Source organism: Eschrichtius robustus, chromosome 4 (genome assembly GCF_028021215.1).
Source record: "Eschrichtius robustus isolate mEscRob2 chromosome 4, mEscRob2.pri, whole genome shotgun sequence".
NCBI classification, from domain to species: Eukaryota; Metazoa; Chordata; class Mammalia; order Artiodactyla; family Eschrichtiidae; genus Eschrichtius; species Eschrichtius robustus.
In genome coordinates, this window is record NC_090827.1 from 80,535,168 (window position 1) to 80,546,786 (window position 11,619).

Consider the following 11,619-nt stretch of genomic DNA (forward strand, 5'->3'; position numbering starts at 1 on the left):
GTTTTGCTTTGTTTTTGGCTGGGGGTCAGGTTGTATTTTCTTCTAATGAGGATTTGGAAGTCGGGGACCAGCAGACTAGCCTCATTTCTGCAACAGAGGACATAATTCAAGAGGAAGAAGTAGCTGTGGAAGATAACAGCAGTGAACAACAGTTTGGCGTTTTTAAGGATTTTGACTTTTTAGATGTTGAGTTGGAAGATGCAGAGGTAAGGATATGGGCTTTCATTTTATAATATTTATAGAATAGTTAACAACTGCATGAAACTGAAGGATTTAACCACAGGATCTTTCCTGATTAAGGGCAGTGTAAGGTCAAAAGGTAAAAATCTAAACTGGGAACTAAACATGATTAGTACAGTTAGGTATAGCAGAATAAATCTGAAATAAAAGGAACATCTAATTTTTCATCTTTATATTTAAAAATATAGAGTAAAAATGGATTTCTTCGAAAGTATTTTTTTTAATTGAGGGTGCGCTTAGACTTAAATGTTTGCATGAATTATACAAATTAATGTGCAGCAGAATAGTAAAAATTACATTTAAATATGTCAGACATGGGGAATTCCCTGGCAGTCCAGTGGTTAGGATTCCACGCTTCCACTGCAGGGGGCACAGGTTCGATCCCTGGTCGGGGAACCAAGATCCTGAATGCCGAGCAGCGTGACCAAAAAAATTAAATTTAATTTAAAAAATAAAATAAAATTAGTTATTTTTAAAAAAATTATCCGACAACTTTAAAGAGGGTAGCCCTGAAACTAAATTGACGATTAAGGCGCCTTTGGCTCTCTTCTAGAACACTTTCCTATGGCTGAGATTCTGCCTATGACATTGATCATCACTTTCTTCTTTAGGTTGGAGCCAGCTCTCTCAAATGCCTCATTTCATTCAATACCAAGGACTTTGTCCTTGATATTGACTCCGTTTAGAGAAAGTTGATAGTTGTGTCAGTTTAGATGCTTCCTAAATGGAAAATCCAACTCAGAAAGTAGATTTACGCTCCCAGAACTGAGCTAGTCCAGAGTTAGAGCTTATTTTAGATAAGGCTCAGTGAGGTTTCCGGCTGTTTCTCTGCAATTCTGTAGGCTCTGCCCTTCTCTGCAAGTCAGCTTCACCTCAGACGACCTTGGTTATGTCCACACACAGCAGTGTTAAGAGGAAGCAGGGGTCACTTCCAGAAATGCTCTCATGAAAGTAAAGAAGTTACTCTCCAAATGCTTTTAGCACACTTCTTGTCACATCTCATTGGCCCAAGTTGGGACATTTGCCAATTTCTAAACCAATCATTGTGGCAAAGAGAATAGGATTGCCCATTGCCCTGGTTGTGTTAGGCTGTTCAGGACCTATTCCTGTAGCTCATGTCAGTCCCCTAAACAACAGTCTCCTAAATCTGAAAAGTTTACATCAAACAGATCACAAAAATGTTCATTCTAAAATTGTTATAAGTGTCTGTCTTCAAGAGCCCCAAATGCCTTACTGTCAAGTATCCATACCATGTCACTGATATATCTCTGTCCAAAGACATTAAAATCACTCATATAACTTGCATGCATTCATCAACCCTCTTGAAGGGATGTTTCCTTTGGCTCATATAGGTGAAGTGGAGGAATAAAACGTAATGGCTTCTGCCACGTCACACCGTTAGCTGTGGATAGGAAGCCAGTTTAGGGAGGTCCTCCTGTGTGCTTCGGCCCCCCAGGCCCCCCACCCCTGCAGATATGAGGGTACGACCATGGTGCCTCAGAGATCAGCAGACGCCCTTACACTGGCTGAGGGGCGGCACAGGCTCCTATGTCATTGTTTGCCATATGCCCAAAGACACCACTGGGCAGGTTCACAGGAGCCCAAGAACAAGTATTATTCAGCATCGTATAGGGCAGTGGCTTTTAAACTTTTTTTTTTTAACTGTGGCCATTGCTAGTACATTTCATATCACATCCAAGTGTATATATATGGACGCACCTTTAAAATAAAAGTTTCAAGAATATGCATCCTTACTCTATGCTATGCACAGTGATATTTTCTGTTCCTTTCATTTCAGTTTTTTTCCAAAAAAAGAGCACGTCACCAGCCTCTAAAATTGATGTCGCTCCCACAGTTTGAAAAACATGTTGTAGGAAATTGGACAAACTTGCACAATCAGGCAAGGAATTGTGGTGGGTTCGAGAGACCTGCTGCCCTACCTCACGGGCATGAGCCACTTTAAATTCTTCTGTAGTTACTTGCTTTTATCAGCGCAGAATTTAGAATCTCTGAAGGCTGACTCTTGACATTTTTGTAATGGTCAGTTTCTTTCTTTTTGTTTGCCTTTTTTTTTTTTTTTTTTAAAGAACACTGTAAATGCTTTCAGGTTCATCCAGTACTCTGAAATGTCCATAGTAATGAATATGACTTTTGAATAGAACCTTAGAAGGAATGAAAGATGCTCATTGTAGTTCTATCTTTCATTCAAGTCACAGTAATTTGGGGAGGGTGGTGCTAATTTATGCCTCATAATTAGGCCAAATCAAATGATAGAGATTTTCTAAAACCTAAAGGTAGTCTTGCTTCGAACATGGTAACAGGAAGTACTTTGCTACAAAACAAACTTAACTGCTAATGAAACTTCTAAAATATCCCCCAACCTTGAAAGCCCACAGTGTGTATTCATTCATTCACCAGATACATATCAAGGGCTGTTGCCATTATTATGTGTTATGCTACATCGTAATATTTGAAATGATATATTCTAGGAAGGTGGCTTTCAAACTCTGACCTGCAGAGCCTTAGGGCTTCTAGGATACCTGAGAAATAGGGAAAGATCCGAGGACTCCTGGCCACCTTTTTCAACCAGAGCAGCCCTGGTTTTGTTCATCAGTTTTGCACAGTTGACTTCCGTCGTAAATTTCATTTGACATGAGTATTCCTCTGCTTTATTTAAAAAAAAAAAAAAAAATCTGAAAACCTCTATTCTGGACAATCCCTCTTGAGTAAAGGAATACACATAAGTCATATTTTGCTAGCCAACACACTGTAATTTGTCATCAGGGCTTAAGAAAGAGGAGCCTAAGAGTTATATCCTTACAAAAGGAGGATCAGCTTGGAATAACAGAAACGTTAGCTTATATAAATCCGTAAGTGGGGCGAAATTGAAATTTGTCTTATTTCCTATTGACCTTTTGAGATTGGCAAAGGTTATGTTTTGATAACTATGATCTTGATGTTAAACTACTTTGTAGCAAAAAATGACCATTGGGTTTAGCCAGAACCATGCTACAGTCTAAAATAATTGTGAACCTGTATGTTGTCAACTGAATGTGGGTATTTTAAGTCAGTTTTACATTGTATCCAGCATTAAATCTATGTAAATTTTGAAGATTTTCCTAAAGTTTGTGTTGCCAAAGTGTATCATAGAAATGTTGTTTTAAGTGTCTGTCTCTGACTTTTTCACAATATATTTTGCATAAAAAAGTAGTTTGAATCACATGTTGGCTTCCTGCACAAAGCTTAATCCAGAGCTTGAATCAGTCTTTGGGTTTGAGAAATCACAAAGAGTTTTCCCCAAAAGTGTAGTGTATATTTACATGTTTGTCTTCGTTCTTTCTAATTCTGTGTGTTTTCCTTTTTGCTAACCAGGAGCTGCAGGTAAGTTGCAGCCTGGTGTTGTGGATTGTTTATTTGTTGTCATCTGTGATGTATTTGTCTTCCTTGTGGTCTCATCTGTGTTTGTGTATTAGAATAGAAATGGCCTAGGTGGTAGATTTAGTTGGTCCCCAGTAATATAAGATAGAAAGTCAAGAGAATTCTTTAGTTAAAACAGGTCATTGACCAAATATTTTGATCCCTTTAAATATTATAAATATTGAATGATGTTTTAAAAGTTTCAAGAAATTGAAGGGCTGATTGAAACTCTGCTTATGATGATGCATTAAGTATTTCTCATCTTGGTGTATGTTTTCCTGCTGTATTGCCTTTCCTATATTTATAAGCACGTATTTGAGGTCTTAGAAACGATGTCTTGCTTTTCCAGGGCGAAAGCATGGACAATTTCAACTGGGGAGTCCGCAGGCGCTCACTGGACAGTATTGACAAAGGGGACACACCATCCCTCCAGGAGTACCAGTGTTCCAGCAGCACCCCCAGCCTGAACCTGACAAACCAGGAGGATACGGACGAGTCCTCGGAAGAAGAAGCAGCACTCACAGCAAGCCAGATACTCTCACGCACGCAGATGGTACAGTGACCTTTTCGTACAGTGACAGCTGGCCTCCTCTTTCTCCTACCTTCCAACTTAGTAATTACTGTTTCTCTATATTGTGATTTTCATTTCAGTGCGGGTGAAATGCACACACTGAAATGAAAATACAAAATTGTAGCCGCAATGCCGAGTTCCATTATTCGTGACAGAACTAAACATTCGATACTGTGCGCCGCTTAGCCGCTGAAACGTATGTTCTATTGCTTCTCTCCTGGTAACAGTGAGCTGTGCTGGGCACTCTTAGAGGCCCTCGCCTTGAATGATACATGTTTTGGTATCGGTGTGAGCACCAGCACTGCTTAATTCTCCACCTGCTTTTCTTTCCTCGTCAGCGTGGAAAGATGGAGCACAGCTTCGCTCTCTTTGCAAGATCAAGTCAGTCATATGGAGGTTCTGACTTGTATTCCAAGGGCCAGATGGCAGATATGCAGAGAGAGAGAGACAGAGAGAGATGAGAAAACGAAGGCTGCAGGAGTAGTCTGTCCGTGCAGAACTGTGGATTGAGGGGGGCACCGAACACGCAGTGGTAGCTGGTTTGGAGCTTGAAGGTGGCAGAACGAGGAGAGAGAAGGGGTGTGGATGAGCCACCGGGGCCCACGTGACGAGGAGTCAGCTAGTGAAGACCAGGCAGCAGCTACAGTTACAGCGCTCTTACATGAGGGCCCTTTACATGCCTCTCTTTAATTGGGCCCATTCGCATCACACTCGGTCTGCTGGTAGAGCCCTGGCAGTGCTGTTGAATGGCCGGGCTGAGTTGGCTTTAGACAGCGAGCATGTACACTTGTCAGCTTGTGGTTGGCTTCCTGTCGCCTCTCCTGTTTTGGCATCTCACCGTTACCCCAATATGTCTTTCCACTAACTCCCTATCACGTATTAAGTGATAAGGTGTTGCTGATATCAGTAGCGGTAGTTACCACTCGCTGAGTGTTTGAGATTCATCAGGCCCTGGGCAAGGTGTTTTACGTGGATTAGTCACTATAACTGTCCCCCCAACCACACAAGCAGTTACAGCAGTTCTGTAGATTAAGTGACTTGTCCCAGGACACACAGCTAGTAAGTGCATTTGAGCCAGGCGGTCTGCATGCTACCTAAGGGACGGTCTTCTCCAGGGACTGTGTGCATTTAAAGGAACAGTGAGTTGCTGGTAGCAGCGACTCAATGAAGAAGGCCCAGGCTCTCCCCGGAGCCAGACTAGAGGCTCAGAGGCTGGCATCCTGCCGCCAACCTGCTGTGTAATTGCGGTTGGTCGTTACCTGCCCTCTCCCAGTAGTACCTGCAGTACCTGCCTCGTGGGAATTTCATGGGGAGGACAGTAGAGTAAGTGCTTAGCAAGGGTCGCTCCCATGAGAGCCTCAGGGCAGAACTGACTGACTGTCTCCTCAGAAGGCCGACCCTAGTCATAGCGGTAGTGAAATTAAAAAAGAATTTGAAGCTGATTCCTCCTCACAGGGAAAAAAAAAAAATCAGTTTTTGCCTTTATCTGTTCTGAATCATGAACTTGATTTTTCTCATGTTAAATATTGACCGTTAAAAATGTATAACCCTGCATGGGCAGAAATTGAGACACAGATGTAGAGAACAAACGTATGGACACCAAGCAGGGGAAAGTGGCGGGAGGGGGGTGGTGGTGTGATGAATTGGGAGATTGGGATTGACATGTATACACTAATATGTATAAAGTGGATAACCAATAAGAACCTGCTAATTTCTTTTTTAATAAAAAAAAATTAAATTAAAATTTTTAAGAAGAGAAAAAAAGTATATCTAAATATTAAATAAAATGTATACTTTTTAAAAATTCAAAAAAATAAAATAAAATCATAATCACAGTACCATTTCACACCTAAAAAATAATTCCTAAAAAAAAAAAAAATGTATAGCCCTGCTTAAAAGAGGAAAAATTGTAATATTTTCTTAGAACATAAACCCACTGAGGCTGGCCTGCCATTACAACTTTATTGTCCCAATTCTTTACGTCTTACTGAAGTTTTGTGGTACTGATTTTTGCTTAAATAAGTGAATGGCCAGTTCAGACTTACGTGCCTGCTTCCCAGTTAATGCTGCTTCTTGAGAATCCACTGAGTGCTTGGCGCCAAAGCCACGGGGGAGGTGAAAGGGCCCCCTTCACGAGTCCTTAGACCAACTGCAAGCACGAGACGTCGCTGTAAAAATAAGAATTTTAGGTCAAGATTAACACAGTCACAAGGAGCTCTTTCACTTTGGTAGTCTTTATTTAGCAAAATTTAACCCTTGTTAACGGATACTTCATTTCTGCTGATGGGTTAGCTGCTTGGTTCACAGCACCAATTCTGGCATAGACTGAAATGAGGGGAAAAAGTAATTTTAGGAAGTCAAAGGAGCTCTTTATAACTATGGCCCCAGAATGTCTTACAACATAGAATGTTTCTTGTGGCCTTTGTGACCGCCACTGACTCATAAATGAATTCCTTATTTTACTGTCTCTCTTTCTAGTTAAACAATGATTCTGCTGCAGATGAAACCATGCCAGACCAGCCTGATTTACTTCTTCAGTCTCAAGATTCCACGGGCAGCATCTCAGCAGAAGAAGTGCTGCAAATCAGAGATGAGACCCCAAGTTTGGAAGCTTCTCTAGATAATGCTAACAGCCAGCTGCCTGAGGTGGGGAGACATGGGGGCTGGTGCATGGCCAATCTGGGCTCTTTTTAGTAATCCGTTATACCCCTTGCTTTTCTTTTGAAAGAGTTTTCATCTGATACGCTAATTATTTGATTTGTTACCAGTATTTCTAACCTGTTGGTTAAGTGATATAGTCTAAGTGAAATAGTCAGATCTGATGATTGAAAAAAAAAAAAAAAAACAACTTTGATAGATTAAGGAAATGACCTACAGGTTAAAAATAACCCTGAGTGTTTTTAATGAGCATTTTGTGCTGCAGAATGTGATGAGGTTAATGTGCAGGTGCTTCTCTGGGGATGGGGAGCATCTTCTGTGGCGCTGTGCCTTCTTTGAAGGACCGCTTTTGTTTTTTCTTCTCTTTTTGCTTTGTGTTTGGGTTTTTGTGATTGGTGCTATAATTGGGATGAAAACCTCAGGCCAGCTGTGTTAGCAGTTGGTTAAAATGAAACCTTTTAGGAAGATTTTGGAACTACTAGTATTATGTTTTCTGGAAAGGCGTGTGAGAAGTAAGCCAGATTCCAAGCTAATGACTGACCAAAAATAAGTAAGTATTAGTTTTCTTAGTTGTTTTTTTTTTTTTTTTTAAGATTATTACAGATATTTTTTTAAACTGTAATTGCTATAGCTCTCTCATATATGCTGTTATGCCTTGGTATTAGGAAAATACTATATTTTTTTCAGTGTTAACCAAATTAATGTAGTTATTAGATCTAGACCAATCTAGTTGTTAGATCTTATTATCTGAGTAAGTTGAAATCTCATGTTCTTATTACACTGACAATGTATTGTAGATCTTTACAGTAAGCAGATATATTTTGAAATGAAGGCATTTGGGGAGTTTTTTAAATGCTCATATTAGTACGGCTGAAGTTTAGGTAATTCAATTCAACAAATATTTATTGAGATTTACTAGATGCTGGACATTCCATTAGGTGCTAGAAAGATGAATAAGACATTACCCTGTCCTCAGAGTGTCCACTGTCTATTAAGCGAGGCAGAGATGGTTTAAAAAAAAAAAAAAAAGGGCACTACATGCCAATATGAGAAACTCAGTAATAGACATGCTCAAAGCTTTGGGAAAACTCAAAGGACAACCGATCAGCTGTGCATTAGGGGTGATGGTGGCAAAGGATGGGCTTTGTGGCAATGGAGACATTGCAGGCAGAGGGACGTCATGCAGAAAGACATGGCCATGTGAAGCAACATGGAATGTGCAGGCAGCAGCAGGAAATTCAGTCCTTCTAGAGAATAAAATGGCAGGAGGAGGAGTAGCAATAGGAGAGACGGGTGAGTCTAAGACATGCTGGGTCCCGCAGGCCGTGCTAAAGACACGCTTTATCTTGAGATGATAGGAAGTCATGAATTTTCATTCTTCCCAGAGATGCCTGTTATGTGACAAGCCCTGTACCAGATACCAACGTGGGAAGACGGGGCACACAGGCAGTCAGACATTTAAGCAATATTTATTTATAGAGCCCCTACCGTGTGCTGGGCGCTGTCCTAGGCCCTGGGCATATGGGCACATAGCACCGTGTGAAACAGGCAAAGGCTCCTGGTTTATGGAGCTTAATTCTAGTAGGAGAGACATAATAAACAGGTAAAACAGATAAAATAGAAATGATATATCTGAAAGTGATCATCTTACTATTCATACTAAGAAAATCTGACCGTAATGTGGACTTGGTAAGGGAGAAAGTTAGCTAGGGTGGCATTTGAGGTGAAACAAGTGACGAGAAGGAGCCAGCCCTCGAAGGTGTGGAGAAAGAATGTTCAGGGCCCAGGAAACAGGAGTGGAAAAGGCCCTGGTGTGTCTGATGACCTCACAAGCCGGCTCTTGGGGCTGGAGCACGGTGAACCTGAGAGTGGAGTCGGGGAGAAGGAGCTGGAGGGGGCCAGGTGCCCTCAAGGGCAATCTTAGAGGCCACACAGCAGGTAACCGTTGGAGGGTTTTCAGCAGAAGGAGGACATGATCTGATTGTGTGTATTTTTTTCAATCTTGGCTTTTTCTGTAGAAATGGGAAAGTCGGTTCTAGTACCTATACCTGCCACGTGGAGCTTGCAGTCTGTCATCAAGGAAGGTTAAAGTCCGATCAGTGTTTTAGTAAAGTCTCTGACTGAGCTGTGGAGGAAGGATTGGAGGAGGCTGAGATGAGGAGACAAACGAGAAGAATATCAGCAGGAGATAAGGGGTCCTGAACCGACAGAGTGCGTGGACAGGAAAACGTTTACGGGGGGAGCTGGCAGGGTTCCGAGCTGCGCTTTAAGTAGACTGTATTACTTTCAGTGTTGGAAGGCTTGTTACCTGAGCATTAGCTACTAGTTAATCTAAACTACTGTGTCTGGTGTGCCTCGTAGCATGTTACTGGTCAACAGACATTCTCGTTAGAAACAATGGAAAACAGCAGGCTGATACTAGAAATAACTTTTTAACAAAAGCAGTATGGTTAATGGTCATGTGCTTTAATTTTGTGTAGTTAACAAACAGGGAAATCTTTTATTTTTGGTAATTAAAATAGCTGTAATCATAGTTGGTGAGTAAACTACCTCCTGTAAATCATTCATATTTATTGGAAATGAATCGGAAATTCATATATATTTCCACACATATTGGAAATTGTGTTATTTCAGATGAGATCATTCATCCGACAATATCTAATGGGCCTACTTCTGAGGTACTATAAAGTTCCTGAGGATACTTTTTTTTAAATGAAGGAAAAACACTTTAATTTACTAGTTTTTTTCCCTTTTACAGTAGTGCATTTCAGTATCACTGTAAACTTTGTGACACTGGCAGATGAGAATGAAGGAGATATTTTTGAATCGTACCATTTCTTTTAGAAATAATTCTATTGACATTAAAATTATCACCAAAAGAATGGCTGTCCACCAGAGAATGATTCAAGTTTGTATCTGCTGGATATGATGGCCTAATTTATTTTTCCCTGGTGTGCCAAACAGTGTTAAATGACCCAAAATTGTGCCTTTAAAAAAAGTATGAAAGCACTAATATATTGAAATAAAACCATAACTCTATTATATAGAGTTATATATGAGTTACATATGCTATGCATATTGCTATAAAGCAGTTTCTTAAGAAGAGGAATACAATTAATTGTAGTAGATGAAACATTTTATGAACTAACTAAAGAAAAAATCCTAGAAATGTTTATTTGAATTTTTCCCTTTAAATTATGTTAACATCGGGAAGAAAAAACGTAATAGGCTAAAGCATTCCACCTCAAGACAGAAAATTTAGAGCCCAGTGTGTCCTTCCCGTCTCTGTAATATATACAAATTACTCTAGAAGGGATTATGTCCTTGTGTTTATCAGAGAAACCTCCACAGAGGGATTTCTTCTAGTATCTATGATAGTTTAGATACCGATTCATGTGTGACAGAAATTATTCCTTATAGGAAATGAAACTTGGAATAGAAGTGTGCGTGTGTGTGTGTGTGTGTGAGAGAGAGAGAGAGAGAGAGACAGACATTGTGTGATAAGGTAAAGTTCAAGAAAATTTGATTCTCACCATCTGTGTATGATAGTGGAATTCATTCCATTAACCAAAAAGCACTCTCTTCATGAATTCTAGGTGTTATTAGAAAATTTCAGCATATACTATATAATAATAATTTTAGGTAAAACATCTATTTTCAAATTACTATTCAAGAACAAATGACAACAAAATACCGGTGTACACTAATGAAAAGTGACGGCATTAAACTAAGAAGTTTGGTGGGTTATTTCAACATGATACGTAGAAGGAAAAATATCTTTCCAAATAACTAATGCTTACCCCTTTAATGGCCAGATCTTTAAGAAAAAAATTCACATGGAAACCTTAAATAGAGTGTATTGAATATACGCTATTGGAGCAATTAAGGAATGATTATACTATATTATTTATAAAGTACTATCCTGTGAAGACTCAAAGAGTTTGTGCTTTCCCTGCATAACTATCTCCAGACCAGTGTTCCCTTAGTACACTTTGTGTTTTCCTGCCATGTTTCTGTGGCTTCGATATCTTCTAAGTCCTTTTCCCTGAGACACCATCTATCTTAGCTTGGGCTGCTATAACAAAATACTGTCACCAGGGGTGCTTATCAACAATAAAATGTATTTCTCACAGTTCTGGAGGCCAGGAAGTCCAAGATCAAGGTGCCAGCCATTCGTTGTCCGGTGAGGGCTCTCTTCCTGGGAGCTCTTCTTGCTGTGTTCTCACGTGGTGGAAGAAGAACAAGCCAGCTCTCCGTCCTCTTCTTATAAGGGCCCTAACCCCATTCATGAGGGTTCTACCCTCATGACCTAATCACCTCCCAAAGGCCCCTACCTCTAATACCATCCCGTTGGGAGTTAGGGTTGCAACATATGAATTTTGAGGGGACAGAAACTTTTGGTCCGTAGCACTATTGCTACCCCACCTTTGTCAAAGCCCACCGTATGTTGTTTCCTCCAAAGAGACTAGTCTTCATTGCCACAACCAGATGTGATCTCTCCCTTCTTTGAGTACCAGTAGTCCTCTGTATATCACTTATATTTACCTTACATGTACCATACTCTACTGTATATTACCGTCATTTGTACATTAGCCTAACCTCGTTATTAGTTTGCACACTAATTGTAGTTATTAATTTATCCCAGAGCACCCAGCCCAGAAGCTGGTCAAAATCCTTCATTTTATACATGAATTTTACGGATGAGGTCTGAGGTCAGGGGCTCTGGATTTCAC

At 40.2% G+C, this 11,619-nt stretch overlaps 1 protein-coding gene across 4 annotated transcripts in view; it reads left to right on the forward strand.

Moving 5' to 3' along the window:
• The window catches only part of FRYL (FRY like transcription coactivator), a 242,199-nt gene that overhangs the window by 210,795 nt on the left and 19,785 nt on the right, over positions 1-11,619 (forward strand). For all 4 annotated transcript variants that reach the window (XM_068542998.1, XM_068543001.1, XM_068542999.1 and 1 more), the window contains exons 53-55: positions 30-206; positions 4,007-4,210; positions 6,707-6,874. In XM_068542998.1, the coding sequence (XP_068399099.1) occupies positions 30-206; positions 4,007-4,210; positions 6,707-6,874 (549 nt within the window). The remainder of the gene's footprint in view (positions 1-29; positions 207-4,006; positions 4,211-6,706; positions 6,875-11,619) is intronic.